This window comes from Molothrus aeneus, chromosome 3 (assembly GCF_037042795.1).
Source record: "Molothrus aeneus isolate 106 chromosome 3, BPBGC_Maene_1.0, whole genome shotgun sequence".
Taxonomy (NCBI): domain Eukaryota; kingdom Metazoa; phylum Chordata; class Aves; order Passeriformes; family Icteridae; genus Molothrus; species Molothrus aeneus.
Window position 1 is genome coordinate 31,469,641 of NC_089648.1, and position 18,575 is coordinate 31,488,215.

At 40.6% G+C, this 18,575-nt stretch overlaps 1 protein-coding gene across 5 annotated transcripts in view; it reads left to right on the forward strand.

Moving 5' to 3' along the window:
• EFCAB2 (EF-hand calcium binding domain 2) overlaps positions 1-18,575 on the forward strand; it is a 32,765-nt gene that overhangs the window by 167 nt on the left and 14,023 nt on the right. For 2 of the 5 annotated variants that reach the window (XM_066546614.1, XM_066546618.1), the window contains exons 2-4: positions 6,822-6,970; positions 7,526-7,795; positions 17,602-17,686. In XM_066546614.1, coding sequence (XP_066402711.1) covers positions 7,765-7,795; positions 17,602-17,686 — 116 coding nt within the window. In that variant the 5' untranslated portion in view covers positions 6,822-6,970; positions 7,526-7,764. Of the gene's footprint in view, positions 1-6,821; positions 6,971-7,466; positions 7,796-17,601; positions 17,687-18,575 lie in introns of those variants that run through there. The other 3 variants (XM_066546615.1, XM_066546617.1, XM_066546616.1) reach the window with 3 other exon arrangements.

An 18,575-nucleotide genomic window follows, 5' to 3' on the forward strand; every position in this document is an offset into this window, starting at 1 on the left:
CGGGCGACGGGAGGGGCGGCGGCGGCGCGGGCAGCCTTGGCCGGGGCAGAGGCACACGGACACGCACCGGGGGACACAGACACACATTTACACATACTGAAGTGCATACATACATACATACATACATACATACACACATACATACACACACACACGTGCGTTTGTGTGTGCGTGTGTGTGTGTGTGTATTGCAGTCTTTGACATCCTCCCGAGGGGAAGGCACTGATATCTTTCCTGTGGTGCCCAGTGACAAGACCCGAGGGAAAGGCCTGAAGCTGTGCCAGGGCAGGTTTAGGTTGTGTATCAGGAGAAGGTTCTATACCCAGAGGGTGGTTGGGCACTGGAACAGCTCCCCAGGGAAGGGGCCACAGCATCAGCCTGGCAGAGCTAAAGAAGTGTTGGGACAGTGCTCTCAGGCCCTTGGTGTGATCCTGTGCAGGGCCAGGAGTTGGACTCAGTGATCCTTGTCATCCCTTCCTGCTCAGTTCATTCTGTGATATTAGATATGTACGTGCACAAAGCTGTTCGTGCACATTGTGCATGGATGTGTGTATATCGGTGTGTGTATATGAAATATACACACGTGCGTATTTACACAAACAGAAATACACCCACTGACTGCCCATCCCCTTCACGGCGGCCACACTGCTGGCTCTGCCTCAGGGCAGGGGCTGCTCTGCAGCACTCCCTGCCACAGGGGATGCCACCAGCCTCCTGTTGGTGCTGGCAGCCTTACGGTGGTGCTGCCACCACACAGGGTATGCCCAGGCTGGATGGTGACAAGGCTGACCCCCCTGTCATGGCATAGGGTGGCTGCCAGGGCAGCCGTTGCTGGCTGATTGTGGCCTCTTACAGTCGTTTCTGGATGCATTGGGCTCTCTCTGCCAGAAAAAAAGTAATCTGTGCTCCTGATAGCACCATGGCTTATTTTTAGAGGCCACTGTGTTCTGCTTTATGGAGTGTTGCCAGAAATTCTATTTTATAGGCTAGAGGTAATTCCTTCTTCAAGGATATCTCAGTATCATTTCAAGGAAAACATATTTTCTGTAAAGCCCACAATATTGTGACTTCTGAAATCCATCCTTTCTGTAACTAAACTTGTGTGTGTTGCAATAGTTTATGAAGTCTGACATTGTAATAATTGAAATAATGTAATCAATGGATTATTTAATATTTTTTCGGAAACAATGTATGCTGCAGAAAAGTCTTGTCTAAGTGGTTGCAGTGGATGGTGCTAAATGACTAATTGGATTTTTGTAGAAGTATTTCTAGCTACACTTTGCAACATAGATATCTCGAAGAAATTAAACAGTAAGACATGTAGCTTCCTTGAGGACTGCTCTTAAAGTGGTTTTTTTAAAATTTGTTTTAATTTTTGTTTAGTCTTGTGGAAGCCTATCTTTTGCATCTTTCTAGTGGTGCAAGTGAAGCTGAGGCACAGTAGCAGAGGTGGATAGAAATGATAGGATAATAGCCTAGAAGTCTGCCAAACCATCTGAGATGAGGGAAGTAGTGTTGGGAAGCCTGGTTCCATATATTTTGGGTACCCATATGGATAATATTGAGATTTTGTGCTGTTTTGTCAAGCCACAGCCAGAAACTTTTGGAGAAGGAAGGTCATGGATTTTTGATTGCTTGATTAAAGACTTGTAAGACCTTTTTTTTTTTTTGTAGTTTCAAAATGAGAATACTTTTAAAGAAGTTTAATTATTGTATTACTAAAGACAGACCCTCTTGGGGATTTTTTATGCTTCATGTTTTTTAACATCCTATAAAACACTATTCCCAGTAGAGTTTTAGATGTCATCTTCTAGAGGAGAATTGTAGTGTCATCCTAAACGACCTTGACCCATAAACTCCATCTCTGGCCCGACCAGTGGATCATGGGAAGTGACATGCTGGACTTTAGTTTCTTATCTGTAGGATGAGGACAATAACTCATGTCACTGGGACAGTAGCTTCTGTCACTCAGCAGAATCCCAGCCTGCTATTAGGCAAACCAGTTGTTTATTGCCTTATAAAGGTGCCTCATTACTGTAAACATGGCTGAGGACAGCTAACACTCAGTGTCTCATTAACAGAGGCAATCCCTTAGGATTAAGTCACTTACACCACTTCAGAGTTGCTGTTAGCCTTCCTGCTGATAGCAGTTAGAGGGTTAATTAGGATTCCCTGATTCTGGATTCACACAACCATTGTGCTTCTCTCCAGCAAGTACTCCACATCTATGCAAGCTGCAGGTTTAACTTTATTATGCTTCGAAGTAATACCATTAGTTGTATTGTCAAATAATTAGTCCTTAGGGCATTCCTCTTGGTGCTTTGCAGAACTGTAATTCCACCAGCTTTCCTGGAAAGGTTTCCCTTAGGTCCTATTATTTCCAAGTTCAGTCTTCTTCGAAGTTGAAATGCCTGCTTAAATGTTTTACAGAGATACATGATGTACACAAAGAAAAACAGTGGGAGGCCAAATCCTGCTACCTCTTGTACATGTTACTCGCATGAGTATTACCCTCCAGCTTATGCAAATGTTGCAAATAGAATCTTGTATGTGCATAAGTGTTAATGGGACCATGCCCATACTGTATGTAGCTACATGTTTTATGTCTGAATTTATATCCCTACGTTTGTGCTTTCAACAATGTTTAATGTTTTTTCTTCACACCCATCTGATTATTCTAGAATATTTGTTTAATCTTTCACTTTTGTACATTTGTCTCTATCTTCCCTCCTATAATTTGGTTTCTTTCCCCTTTTCTGCTACTTATTTCAGTCTGTCTGTTCTTCCATTTGCTCTCAGATACTGTCTTTGTAATTTGACATAACATGTCAGATTTTCTAAGTTTTAATACTTCTGATCTCAGTACTGATGTTGTTAGAACCTGAAAGCAAAATGTCAGACTGGTAGTGCCTCAAGTACAACTAGACTGAAGACAAATTATTCTCCATCTGGGATTTAAAAAAAATCACATGAAAGTACATGAAGGAGAAAACGCTTCAGTGTTCCTGTATCGTTATGGAAATGTTATGTAATTGATCGGTATTAGAGTTTTTCAAAGACCATATTCTTTGTGCCAGATAGTGCATACTTAAAATGCCATTAATAAGTCATGAATTTTAATCCAAAGGGAAGTATATTGAATAGTAGCTGAGCTGCTACTTCACCCACTTACACCTGTATGGAACCAAATACCTGGTTGTGGATAAGAGGTGTCCCCAGAAAGTTGCTTGGTTCTGCTGTGAAGACCTATGGAGAGTAACAGTTCTGCAAGGATGGTTTTCTCTGGTAAATGATTAGTTCTAGGTAGCAATTTGTAATCAGGCCTCACAAAACCTCTTTGTGCCACGGATGAAGACACACCGTCATGTGGATCTTGGAAAAGAGTTTTCACTCCTATTTTAGTATGTGAATACAGTAACAGTGTGTTCAGTCATACATACATGTCTGCTCTTTGCCTGGCCCAGTTTGCTGCCTGGCATACTGGTGAAATCAGAGATACAGGAGGTAACATTTGGGAAGAGCTAGTTACACATTTAACTACTCCCCTCTTTCAAAGAAGCAGAGTTACGCCTGTCTGCCCTGCTGAATCTCCTCGTGCCTGGAAGGAGGATCTAAACCTTCCTGTCCACATCACCTCACCTGGCTTTGCCTGCCTTTTGTATTGCTAGAGATACTGAAAATGTGCTATCACTGCTCATTCTGTTTAAATGCTTTGAGTCAAAGCTGAGAGAGCCTTGTAGCTGCTGTGAGCACTGTAGGCAGTCATAACCATTAATTCTGCTTGAAGCACTCTTAATTAACATGAAAGTTTCAAACCCAACACAGAAAAGCACTTAAGCTGTGCATGACTTAGGGGAATCCCACTGAAAGGGATGATGCACATGATGCTGAAGCATGTGAGTTCTTTTAAGAACTTCTTATACTAAGGATTTTAAAATGTATTTTTGAGAGTTTCACAAATGAGCAGCAGCATTTCAAAGGTACAAAAGCTCTGAATTAAACACAATAAACCTTCAGGCTAAAGTCATCCATCAGACAAATTATCTCTAGTTTAAAAAGTGGCAGTGTTTAATTTATGAGGAAAAAATACAAAATTAGTATGAGCTGTTAAAAATAAGTATATTTCATAGGGCTCAAGCAAGAAGTATTTCAGCTTTAGAAGAAAATCCGAATATATGAGATTACTTAGGAAATCACTGTGCAGTTTTATCACAGTGGAATTTATAGATGAACGCTTTGAATATTTTTATATCCTCTTGTTGACATTGCTGTAAGAAATTACATGAGAAGAAAGGTTTATAGTCTTTATTAGACTGCAATGCACCTTGACATGCACCCTGACATCAATCTGATTTATGTTTTAATATTTGTACTTATTTGAGAATGAAACAAAAAACAAACTATGTCAATCTCCCATGACAAACACAGGTTGAAGATCTGAACCTGTTGGCTGTACTCCCACAGCAGAAATTGATCTCAAATGGATGTAGAATAGGTAATTGCAGATTGACAGGTTTCTTGTTTCCATGGTGCATAAAACGGCAGAAATTTTTTAGTTTGGTTCTACTTCTAGCTGATTTAGTGCATAAAAAATTGGATGGTGTGCAAAGAAAGGCTTTAAACTTTTTTGTCTTTTCAACAATGCCAACCATTGAACTTGAGAACTCCCACAAATTATCTTTCCAACAATAGTTAACATGTTATTAAGAATTTCCATGTCTACATACTAATTACTCTGAGATCTGAGGGGTTGGGAGGCTTTTTTCAGCTTAGCAGTACCTGTATTTTGTGTGAACAGATACTGCTTTGTTGCTATTGGCAATAAAATGTGTTGGGCAAAAGATTGTGGAAGGAAAATGGTTTTTTGGATAACAGAAATGTGACATGAACCTGTTGTCAGAGCCAGTGTTTAGCCCCCAGCTGGGAGGTGGCCATGCAGACAGGGGTGTTGGTAAAAGCTCTTGGTACAGGGAGGGGCTGGAGGTCCCACACCAACCTCAGGACTGTGTGCTACCTGATGGGTCCCAGCAGTATTTTATAAATGGCCTTAAACTGTCAATGCCCAACTTTAGGAAAAGACTCCCAACTTTTTGGAAATGTATTGTCTTTGCTGTTCAGTGTTGCTGTTCAATGCTGTTCAGGGTGTGGGTAGGATGTGACAGCCTTATGAATGTGACATTGGAAGGGATTTTCTTGAATCCAGCCTAGGGCTGTACAGAGTCATAACCTTCAAAAGCTCTCCAAGTACCATCTTAAAAATGGTAAGGATTATCGTGTCACTGGTGTAAGCTCACAGGAGGTTCTGGTTCTGGATGGTCAGGAAAATTAGAAATGAATTCTGAAGTTCATTTTTGAACAGCTTGTGTACTTCTTTTCCAAGTTTGCTAACTTTTTCCTTTAGCTTAGCCTGCCTGAAATGATGAATGCCAGAAGTGTCTTATTCCCTATTGATGTTAAATGTATATGTCAGTTGTCAGCTGAAATGCTGTTCAAATTCAGAATATTACTCTTAGGTAAACAGAAAGAAAATTGGAGGTTTGTATTCATTCATGGTATGTAAAGGAAGTGATTTAGCACTGTAAGCGATACTTTCAAGGCAGTGCCTTAAAAGCCAAGCAGCTGCAGCAGCAAACCCCTGTAATTCCTTGCCATTTTGTTTCACCCTAACAGTCTTCCTTTGCTTGGGCAAAGACAGAGTACTGCAGATGGAATTGCAACCAGTCTAGAAACAATTTTTTTAAACCCATTTAAGACACCAAATTGAAGGGTTTCTAATATATTACATAATAACAGCCTGTATTAAGTCATACTTAAACCCCTCATTCTACCATTATGTTGCAGATTCAAAAGAAGAACATTTACATACTGCTCTGTTCTAGTGCAGTACTGTAGTACTGCAGTTAAACTTCATAATGTCTAATGTTTAAAATCAATTACTTCTCAGATCCAGTTGATTCTGGTGCCTGGTTCTGGACCACTGATTGTGTGCAGAGGCAGTTCAGGAGGAATATTCAATTTAGGAGATATTTGCTGCTGCCACACATGCAATCAAGCGTGCATTGTCAGTGACAAGTGACATGGTTCCCTGTTGGGACTGTCCCACAGGGACATCCTTGGCAGAGTGAGCTGCTTTATTGGGTCCCACAGCAGCATGTGCATTGCCACATTTTGGTGGAACTTGGTCTGGTGCATATGCGGGTGTCAGAGCTGTCCTTTGCAGCTCTGCCATCTGCTTGCGGGGCCAGCACTGTGGAGAGTGCAGGAGAAATGGAGACAGATGACAGATGCCTTCTGTGACTGCACAGCACAGCAGCAGACCTGTGCTCTGCCAGTGTCACAGCCTATGGAAGCTGCTGTTTTTCAGCTGCAGCTGGAGATACAGCAAGACTCAGCATCACCAGGAGAGCTATATATCCTCACAGGGTAGGTTGCTGTTGGGGATAAAAGAGGATGTAAGTATGGGCTAGACACAGCTCTTTCATTATATCCCAGGTGTGCCTGAGATGAGGGATATAGAAAAAATTGCAATGAGATTACTGTTTTTGCCAGCTCTGAGCTGCCACAAGAGTGCTGGCTGGTGCAACTGCCAGAGTTGTGATTTCAGGGATGTGTGAGACATTTCTAATGGAGATTTATGCTGAATTTATCTCTGCCTTGTGAAAAGGGACCCTGTATGCAGCTGGTATTGACTTAAAAGAAGTATCACTGTTATTCTTTGCAGGCTAACTAATGTTGAGCACTGACATTTCTTTCACTTCACTGTAGGAAGGACAACATCATGAAGTATAAGATAATCATTGCATATTACCTATGAATCACAGGTGTGCAGAAAGCAATCCAGATCTCTGCATAGAATGGACTTCCTTGCTTTCTTTGGATGATTCTCCAGTCATCACATCACATCATCTGCTTCACATCTCTTCAAGAGAAGATCTTTTGTATTAAAAGGATTTCCCCCATCATTTTGCAAGTTAGTGTGACAAAGCATGTTGTTTCACTGCCCTCAGTGTTGGCTGCATGCAATAGCAACTGTTTGGCAACTTGTCTGTGGATGCCAGGTAGCAGGAGAGCTTTGCAGTTAGAGCTGGACCTGTGTAAATGTCCCCAGGTTTTGTGAAGTCAGACTTAGCTGCTAGTTGACTAGCTGCAAAATGAGGCTGTGCTTTGCTGGCTGAAATTCAGGTCATAATTGAGACCAATTAGGTCCAATTTGGATACATGATTCTTCTTAAGAGTCCTTATTGCATACTGCTTCCAAAGTAATCATCTGCAACAGTTGTGAGGCCTGTGAAACAAGTAGTGTGGCTATGTCTGACTGCTTGGGAAGAGAAGACAGGCAGGGCCAGGTCCTGAGAGCTGCAGTGGAACATTTCATGCTATGCCTCTATTGTTGCTTTAAAAATGTAACAGCTACTTCTGGCATAAAATGTTTGACAGCTTATCAAATGAAAATATGTGTCTCTGTAATCCATGAGTCAGTAGCTTTTTCTGTCCTGTAAAACCACTGTAACTTTCCCATTCCAAGGTCTTGAGGCCCATGTCATCAAACTTCCTTCCAAAAAGTGCAAAAAGGCTAAATGGACTTGTGGAAAAAAGAATCTATTTCAACATTTGACCAAATACTAGGGTGAAAAAAGAAGAAACTGGCTTTTCTGCAAGGTCTCTGCAACAACAAATGCAGAAAGTGTGGACAAGCAGGCTTGTGTGAAATCTGGGAAGAGAGAAATCCCCAGGGCAAGGGTAGGTGCTGCTGTATTATGAAAGATGCTCAGGAGGACTGCCAAGTGCTTCTGCTGTAAGTAATGATGACTCCAGATTCATTCAAACTCTAAGAGATTATCCCTAATTTTTATTTGAGGTTTGAGCTTACACAGAGTGCAGCCACTACACGCATTCCTTCTATTTCCCAGTGTTATGTATTCTCCAGAGGGTATAGACAATAAGATGTATGTTACAGTTCACAGCATGACCCTGCACTATTTACAACAGGGGTGAGGTGACAGTGGGTCAGGACACAAGGAATAAGGTGCTTAAGAAGATCAGGTCAGAGCATTAGCTCTCACTGTTGAGTATTTCAGAGCTCAGAAAGATTTTGTACTCGTGGTGATAAAAGTCTTTAAGCTGTAGCTACAGGGAAAGGTGCAAGACTGAGCTATGAAGTGACACAGCAAGGTGTTTGTCACTGGGCACGAGCTGTGGTACCCCCAGAAAGGGACCATGGAGCATGGCAGGAGGACCTCAGGTCTGCAGCACCATGGAGCAGGAGCAGAGCAACAGTAAATTGCAATAAATTGGAGCTGGAGAAGGGCTGGGTATTTGCTTGTGCACTTCTTGCTGCCTAAAGGAGGTAATCACAATAATCTCCCTGCACAGTGCCATCCGGGCTGATCAAAAGAGAGCAGAAAACCTTCCTCTGCAGCTGCCTGTGTGGGAATACAACTTGCATTGCATTTTCTGATGGGAAGGTTTCTTCCCACTATCACTAGCAAGGTAGTGGATGATGACCTCCACTGGAATATTTTCCTTGTAGATGTAAAAGGAATACTCTAGAATGGCTTAAAAATTACTCATTAGAAAATGTGTCAGAATGTCTTGCAATTTTAACTGCCAATAGGCCAACTTTTTAATTTTTTTTTTCCCTGGACATGCTGGTAAGTCCAGAACACTTAACCAGCAGGAGAATCTGGAGCTGTAGCCAAGTTCTGGCCCCAGCCTACACACTTTCAAGACCTGGGCTAGCCCATCTCTAGGTGCTGCTATGGGCCACTGCCTGGGCTTGTGGCAGCTCAGGAATCCCCACCAGACTCTGTCTCATCTTAATTGCTTTGACCTGGAACATGGTGCATGCAGCATCCTGGATACATGGTCATACCCATGAGCCAGCCGCTGTACCTCCATTTCTCCTCTCTGGCAGATGTGGATCAAATCACAAATTCATTCTGTGAAGTGCAAGTAGGGACGCCTTCCATGTCATCCTACCAAACAAACAAAACCAAAACCAAACCAAACCAAAATACCCTTGACAAAGAACACCTACCCCGCAAAAAAAAAAAAAAAAAAAAAAAAAAAAGGAAAGAAAAGAAATCACTCACTCATCAAACCTCAGTTCTTCAGGTTTGAGAAGACTGAACTCCATTGAACTCCATCATAGTATAGGCAGGTAGTATTCCTTGATCATGTCCCAGGATTGCAGGCTTTTCTGCTGATGCTTATGAAGAATGATGGTTCAGTATCTATAGATATATATGCAGAAGTGATATCTATCTATCTATCTATCTATCTATCTATCTATCTATCTATCTATCTATCTATGCATTTCTACACAGATTGTGTACAGTAAAACATCAGGGCATATTTTGCTGAGCTTTTCCTGGGGTACATGAGGTGCATGGATTGATATATACCTATGGTGCATCACTCAGACTAGCTGCCTCCAGGGGAATGATTTTTCCTTGTAGTGTAGTTCCCAGGACTGTGTAGATTGAGCTTGCCCTCACCAATGAGGTGCTCAGAAACTCTTTGAGCAGCAGGAAGAAAGGATTTTCTTCGCCTTGCCTGTAGGGCAGGCACATGAAGAGAGCCAAAGATACAGAAAATTATGTTTTGTTGGTCCTCTCCAATATATAGACAATTTTGTTTTGGAGCAAGCATCTCTTGAGGAATTTGCAGAGCTAGCAAGGGTATCCCTCATATTTTGCCCTTTTCCATTCTCATGGGCAAATGCATTACCTGTAGAGAGCACAGGCAGTGGTTGTAGTACCACTGGGGCTTCATGCTGACATACTTTGCCATCTGCATCCCCTGGTTTCAAGAAACACAGAATTGAAAAATGTAGACTGAGGACAGAGGAAACAAACAGGATCCTGGTCAGGACATGGAAATCAAGTTTAATAGAGCAGCTGTTGAAGGTGTTATATCATAATGACTCAGGGCAGACAGGTATCAATGATCAAGGACTGAGGCTGCAGATGATCTCTGTGAACTGCATTGGGCCCAGTCTGCCCAGACCAGACCAGGGAAAATAATGGCATCTTGCAGGAGCAGCCAGAAGTGACATCATTAAAGTGGGCTTGATAACCAACAGGAACGTGTACCATAAAGGAAATAAATATTTTTCCTGCTGATGAACAGTCATGTCTGATTCAGAAGGGAAAGCAGTAGACAGGATTGTCCACGACTCCAGCACCTTTGGGGAGAGACCACTGGGACAAGAACTTTGTCAATGGTGGTTATTCCCTTTCAAATCAGTGACATTTTAGTATGAACTGTGTTTAGGGGTAGTGTGAACTATGAGTTTAAACACCTTTGGAAATTCTAGGTGATGGAAGATGCTGACTATGGCTTCTTCCCCTGCTTGATGTGGCATTCTTCATGTCCTCTTTTGTTCTATGTTACAGTGTCAAGTAGTTTAAGAATTTTTTTGAGCAACTAGAAGCTTGACTGCTTATCAAGGCAACAATGGTTTCTACACTTTGTTTCTCATCAGTTGAATGAGTTGTTAATTGCCCCATTAATTTTGTTCGTTTTGGTTCCCACATGTATTGAAACATCTGAATCTGTGGTAGATTAGAATGCAGTGGCATTTAAAATGCCATCTACTGAACAGTCAAAACCCAGAGTAATATACAGAATTTCTTGTTTCATTAGGTAAAAAAGTTACTGACTAGCAACTTGTAACTTCAGTAGTGGCTGCCAACAGACTAGCACAAACTAGATATATTTTACAAATTGATGTATTATTACATTTTTAAATGTCAAGGTTGAAATGCACAGTTGCTTTATAATGCTTTAATGAATTAATATACTTCTTCGGGACATAAAGATATTTCCATTGTGCTTGATCTGAACTATTATTTTTTTATTGCTATCAGAATTCTATAAAATAATTTCATTTTTGTCGCCAAAACTGGAGTCAAGATGGTGCTTTCTTTTTACATCACTATTTTGCCCATGTTACAAATATCTTATGTAAAGGAAAAATTATCTTATGAAAGAAAAAATTGTGTTGAATATTTTTCTCTCAGAATATGAAGTAGCTTTTGCAGTTAACTTTTTCCACAGCCTTCATCAAACTGACAGCCTGTATCTTAATATCAGACATCGAATTATTTGCCTGATTTTTTTAAAGTCTATTTGCTGTTGGAGGTTTTTTTTAATTGTTGTTCACATCAGGTGCCATAGGGCTGTGCAAAGATCATTCTGATTGTTCCACTCTGAAGGCTCTGTTCTGTGTATCTATTTTTAAATATTTTTTTCTCTGTTAGTTTTCCATAAGGCAGTTACTATGGTGGAAACAACCAGGTAACTTCAGCTCTCACTTGTACTGCTATTAGGGGAAGAGATGTGACAGCAGCGTGAGGTGACGCTCTCTGTCCAAGGTTGCTCGCATCCACAATGATGGGTGTGGGATTTTGGTTTTGTTGGTTCACACTGGTGATGGGCTTTGCTTCTCATCTGGATACCTCATGGTGTATGCTGTGACAAACATTAGCAATGGGGAGCAATGACCTGGCTAGTTCTCAACAATTCTGAAAAACATGAAAGAAAAAGCTTTTGCTGTTCTTGAGATTTCATTTCTGCTCCTTTGCATTTTTAGGAATGCTTGAAAGTGACCTCTGTGTAAACCAGTTAAGCTTTTTTTTTTCACACAGACTAAAATTCAGATTGCCTGAGTATAATCTGTGATAACATGGGATGCTTCTTGTGTAGGAGAGAAAGCATTATCCCTCTCCTGAGTCTGCAGGCCATAGCTTGCATCCCCAAGCTGGAGAAGGTGATACAGGCAGTGAAGACACCAGCTTGGTCAATTCTTGGGGGCTGATATATATGAAATTTCACAAAGCTGTGTATATTATCTCTTCACATAATCCAAATGTCTGAACTCAGGTGACGCATTTCCCATAGGTGCCATCAATACTTTGCATCAATCTGTTTTCTTTAGATTGCCGTTCAGGAACAGGTTTACCCCTTCTTTGGAGGAATCAAGCTCCATAAACTTCTTGTTTTTCCTCAAAATCTTCTTGATTTGTCTTTTTAGAATGCAGACTCTTCAATGATAACATTTCTTAATTACTTAATTATGTATCACAAGACACAATGAAACAACATTGTGTATTCTGCAAGCTTGCAGCTTAATCCTATTGTTCCTTTCTTTTCTGATACCTAATTTATTAATATCATACATGCTACTGCAGGTACAGAGTAGAGAAGACAATATTTCTCTTACCTTGATGTTTTTAGAGCATGGCATACAATTGCTGGTTCAGCATATTAGGCTGACTGTGCATTTAGCTTCCTCTGAGAAGAAATTGAGGTCAGTAGGAAAAAACTTAATGCATGCCTTTTCCTTTACGGACCAGAAGGATCTTGCCAATAAGTCAGATTCAAGTGGCCTCAGGATGGTTTTCTCCATGGTCCTGCTCCTCAGTGATTTCCTTAAAAAGCATTAGTTAAATGCTGTAAGGTTTTCTTCTTTAGGGTGGGGCAAGATTTCTGAGTTATTTTTATGTCAGCCAAGCTCCCTGCACTTCCTATGAATTCAACCCAAATGTTTGTGGCAGAATGATGGTATTATCAACAAGACTTCATGTTATGAGACCACGATGGCTTTCCCTTTTTATTCTGGAGACACAATGCCTTGATAAAATTGATTAGCTTATTTGAGAGTGTTTGAGAATTCACCTGTACAGGTGATGTTGAGTATTGTGACAGCTTTTGAATATCTTGACCGAGGTGATGGTCCAGTTAGAACTTGGTTAAAAGCCTGATTAGAGCTCATAAGAGCTCATTGATAACCTCCTCAGAGTTTGCATTGTGAAGTCTCTTAAGTCTCTTGCTGTTTTTATTCTTTATATATGAGCAAATATACATGGTACCCTTCTTCTCATTAGAACTACTGTTAGTTTTGGGTATGTTTGTTTGTTTGTTTTTGGTTTTGTTCCCACCATCCCCCCCCCCCCCCAACCCTCCCCCCCAATTCTTATGCCCCTATTTCCATTTGTGGTTTTGGAAAGGATTCTGGGAGAGGTCATGTGAAACAGTGTCTGCAAACATCAAAGGCAAATCTGTTTTGGTTTTTAGTTTGTCTCTTTCATCCTAAAAGCATGCCAAGAGTGGTCATAGGAGTCTTATGGAAGTGTTAGAGTAGAGTAGAGAGAGTGGTTAAAAACAATAAGTTGTATCTGTGAGCAGAAATAGAATGCTGACAGAAGCTGAGAGCAGATTGCAGTGGATTTAAAGGTGCACAGTTTTTCATGTGGCTGCCTGCACAATCACATCCTCTCCATTACCTTCTTAAGAATGTTCCTTTTTCTTCATGGCAATCTTTGTATCTCATTCTCAGTTCAGCTGACAGGACCAAGGTTGCTGTCTACTTTTTTGGTTGAAATAATGGCTAGTGAAAAAGAGAAGGAATGGTGCTGGAGTATAAAGCCACTGATAAGATTTTGTACTTTCAGCTGATAAGCCCTAGTTACTGGATGGGGAAATCTACCAAAGACCTGTTGATAACAGTGCTTTAAATAACACTGAAATAACAACATGTAAATGACTCTGAAACTGTCACTGAGTTGGGGTTGCCTGGTTGTGTCCCTTGTCCCTTCAGACTGACGAGTTCCACAAGGCAGGCCCACATGAGAAAGGGTTCCTGTTGGCAGAGACCTCAGGGATTTTCTCACACCTGCCTGTAGCCACAACATAGTACTATGGAAAGAGGATGGAGTAATTAATAATTGATAAGATATCCACATGCAAATGAGAGCTTAAATATAAAATTGACACACAATAGGTGTGTTTATTAAAACACACCTAAATTAATGTTTATAAAGACTAATGTTCCAGGTGTGTGCAGTAACATGAAGTAATAAAATCAAGTCCACCAGTACTTCTACAAATCAAGCCTTAATTTTACTCTTTTAAGTAACATAAAAAGAGTTTAAAAGTATTTCATAGTGTAAATAGTTCATCAGGATGCATTGGGACTAAATCTTTTCCTGTGAGCAACATACAGTTGCTGCTCCCAGCATTTTAGTGGTTGTTTAATGCTCTTATCTTATAAGGAATACCTCTTATGATACCAAATTTTTTCTCTTTAGTGAAAGAAAGGGCAGGCTTTCTGAACCATCAGAGCAACTGACCCCTAGGAAGGAAAGAAAGCAAGCTAATACATTAAGTGAATGGTAGAATATAGCAAATTGTATCAACTAGAAATCCCTTTTTAAAATTCTCATTACTCAAGAATCTGGCAGAGCCACATCTCGCTAAATGGTTTCTGTTCCCTACAAAGGCTGAAAATGTGTTTTTTGGAGAAGAAATGTCACAACTGAAGCAGGTATTCTGCTTAAGAGCTGGCTTCAAATGGGCCTCAGAGTGCTGAGGAAAAGTCTGGACAAGCTGAAGAGGGACAATTCATTCTGCAAGAACCATCAGAATTAACTTGGGAGTCCCAGCTCTCTGTCAGTCTTACTTAACTGGCAGTATTGAGAGGTTTATCTAGTTCACACTAAACAAAATGGGAAAGTAGCAAAGGATGGTATAGGAAAGAAAACTTGATAGTGAATACATTTTCAGTTAATGTATCTGAGAAATAGATTTTAAGACATTTTTTCTTCTTATTGCATATGTGGTAGGAAAATAAATTAGGATGGGACAATATTGATAAGTATCTCAAGCATTTTAACAGCATAAAAATGGAAATAATACATCATACCTACAGGATTTCTTTGAAGGAATAAATAGATGTAGCTATTGGAATCCTTTTTGTCATGCTATATTTCAATGTTTATTTAAACCATTACAGAGAGTGAGGTAATTCCATCCTTGACACTGTATATTGTTTTTTAGTTAGTAGAATAAATGAGTGAAATCTTCTTCTGTCAGAATGTAGGTATTTCTGTTCTGAAAAACTGCGAGAACATTGTCCATGAAACTTTCATTGATCTACCCGTGGTGGAGAGTCTTCTTGTACAGAGCGATTTCAGTACATTAAAGCACCACATCCACTGAATTAACTATGTGTCTGATCTCTTGATGCCCCTCTTGAATAGATAATTTTAAAACTTTACCAATTTCTTATCCTGGAGTTGGAATCCGTGTACTTTTCCCTCACAAAGAGAGGTTTAGAGTGAATTGTAGAATTTTTCAGATCAACAGCCTTGCCAGCCTGAACTATGTTGAACATCTTTGGCTTTCATTCCTGGAGGGAAGACAACAAATTTAGCCAATAGCTTATTACATATTTACTCATCTCACAGAGAGTCTTTGAGAGGACAACAGTATATTATGTTTTCTTCCAGGGATATGGCTCTTAGTCACAACTTCCTCTCAGTTCTTGGAAGAGATACAGATTATCTGGTACCTAGGTTAAATCAGGTTCATCTAATTTCACGACTTTTCTTTATCAGGCCTCTTCAGAAGGTAAGATTAAAGTGTACTGTCTTCATGGAAAAGAGCTTGCAAAGACTGGATGCTTATAGAGTACCTGCACTTAAAATCTCTCCCTGCCTTCTCTTGGCTAATTTTTATTTCTATTGAAGTCTCATACATCATGCCAAGAATATATAGCTATAAATATTCCTTCAATGTTTCTCTATTTCAAGTTGTAGTGTACAATTGAAGTGCCTGATGTCAAGAACTAAATCTGAGTCTACATGGGAGACATGATGCAAGACTCTTTGAAATAACCAGTAAACAAAACCCCATCAAATTTAGTACTTTGAGAGTCTTTAGGGACTTTTCCACAAGGTCCACTTAGATTTAACTATGGGGTTGTTTTTTTTTTTAGTAATTAAATGTGGATTTTACTGGCACATAGGCAGAGAAGAGGTAGACATTATTGTCAGGCTGTGAAAAGAATACAGTTTGTCCTGTGCCTGGGGCCTGCAAGGGGCTCCTCATCCTCAGTGAGCTCCAGTCTCCAATCCAGCACACACATACCTGCCCATGCTTCCATCAGGGGCATAAAGTCAGGGAGAGGAATCCTCTGAGGACTTCAGTACCAAATACAGATGGAAAGCAGCAGGCAGCTGTAGCTCTACATCTAGAGGGGATGTACCTCTCCTACTTGCAGAAGAGGTTCCTCATCTGGGTCAGTCCACTGTATTGAAGTGCTTGTAGCCTGGGATGGGCTGGCCTTGGCCGGGCACCCTATGCAGCCTCTCTCTGCCCTCCTCAACTGCACAGGAGAAAAAAACACAATGAAAAAGCTCATGAGTCAAGATAAAGAGAGGGAGTTCACAAAGCCAATGTATCATTCAGCTATGTTCAGTTCTGATACCCTTTGTCAGCAAAATGACATTTCTGTCATGAAGGCAAGAAAGCAAATGAAAAAAGTTAATGCACAGTACAGTCCCAGGGGTTCCCAAACTATTGGGATTGTAGAAAACTAGGTATTGAATTTATTATGCCTGTAAGAAAACAGATCTGGTGACTTAATTTTGGCCTGAGCTGCTCAACAGCACTTAATTCCACATCAGCTAAAGAAGGAAATGTATTGTCTACTAGAGGAGAGCTTTGTTTTACTTATTCTATTGAAAATACAGAAGACAAGTATGAAAATGAGAAAACAAGTGCCCCTCATACCAATCTCAATTTGGCTGTCATTCAGATTTTCCCTCTGGAATCTCTGTGGAGGCTTGGGGGCTGGCTTAAGAAATGCTGCCTCCTGGGAGCTGGTTTGCAAAACAGAGTTTTGGGCCGTGTTTAGCCACAGGGACCAAGAAGTCAACTTCACGTCACTTTGCTTCCTATATTCTGTCATTTGGAGTCAAACTAATAAATGGGCTACCAGTTTACTATTTTTTTTACCCTGGCTTTCTTGCCAGGGAGATTTCCTTTTGAGATAGACCCATTCCCCTCCTTATATTTTTTTCTTCAGAATTTATTTCCTGGTTCTTAGCTTGCCCCAAGAATGCAATTTCTGGCTTATGTGACATATATCTGTGATAACTTGTGGTTCTGCTTTCCCCATTCTTTGAGATTGAGATATAAAAAGCAAATGCAGCAAATTACTCCTTCTCCTTTGCTGAGATTGTCCTTCCTTTCCAAACTCTTGCTATGAATTATTTACCATGAGCCATATTCACTGTGCACAGACCTTATACATCTTATCTCTTTGTTCCTGGTTCTCAGCTTTTCATACATTATGACTAACTGAGTGGACATGAGAGCACTTATGTTTTCCTGGATGCAGGAGCCTGGATGAAGTGACTCAGCCCCATCTCAGGGCAATCATGGGCCAATGTTTGCTTTGCTCCTTCCACTGGCCCAGTGGCAGCCAGGAAGGGCTCAGGCTTGTGGTCCAGAGCGAGCTGTAGCACACTCTGGGCAGGATCCACACCTGAGCTGTGTGTTCATAAAGCTGAGGCATACCATTGCCAGCAGACTTGATGTTGCTACAGAGCCATAGCAAGGCAATATTACTAATATAAATGACAGATCCTGCATTTAGAATGGAGATTTTTCATAACTTCTGCTTTTTCAAAGTACCTTTCCTGTCTGCTCTTTATCAGTTTTGGTGTTTCTGCTGTCATAAGTCTCAAATTGGAAATATATTAGTTGTAACAGCTCAGTGAATCATTCTTTTTCTTATGTTTCTTTTTGCAGATGGCCTAGTAGCTGAAATTGAGAAAAAGATTACAGAAGCTTTTGAGGTGTTTGACCGTGAATCCAATAAAACTGTGGATGTCAGGTTTGTAAATGTATTCACAAATATATTACAGAATCTCAATAAAGATGAACAGCTCCTAAACTGGCATCTGCTTTACCAGAAAATGTAATAGAAGCAGTTCTTTTGGCCCTGTTTGGACAAGTATGTTTGTAGTGGGTGGATGGATGCCTAAAAATTCCTGGATGCTTTTAATTCTGGTATTTTTAAAGTTTGAATATTTGACAGTGCTACTTGAACTTAATTTTAAAATAAACATTCTTACTTGTATAACTTTTGTTATAAAATGCATAAACCTCATGTTTATATCTCAGGGAACAGGTTCTGAGGTTATAAGCTGTTGTCATGAAAGTTTACTGGAGTAGTTTTTCATATTTACAATTACTATTTCCAAAAGAATATCCTTTTAATTATAAATCAGTTATTAAGTAGAAATGCTACAATGGACTGTGAGAACTGGTGAAATTGTTGTCATTAGACATTCTGCATGAAGACAAATTAAAAAACATATTTAAATCTTCCAAACAGCTTTTCTGCGTTACAGAGATGAAAGGGAGGTGCAAAATATTTATGTGATGCTTGTAGCAATGCATGCTTACTAATGACTCTAAATTTAAGAAATTGCAGGTATTTCATAGAAGTAATGGTTTTTCAGCTATGCCCGATGGGGAGAATATCAGGATATGTCTCCATACTCAGTAGAGTTGCTGTTCCCTTGTCCATAGGGCTCTGTAGGGAGAGTGATCTCTTAAATCTCTTGGTCCGTGCCCAGGGAGGAGCCTGATGCCCGGGGCTGGGGCTGTCCCGGTGCCCCCTGGTGCCCTGCTCCTGGCTGGGCAGTAGGATGGGCCCTGGCTGCCCAGCCCGGGGCAGAGCCCCACCAGTTCCACCCCCAGCCCTCACTGCACCATGG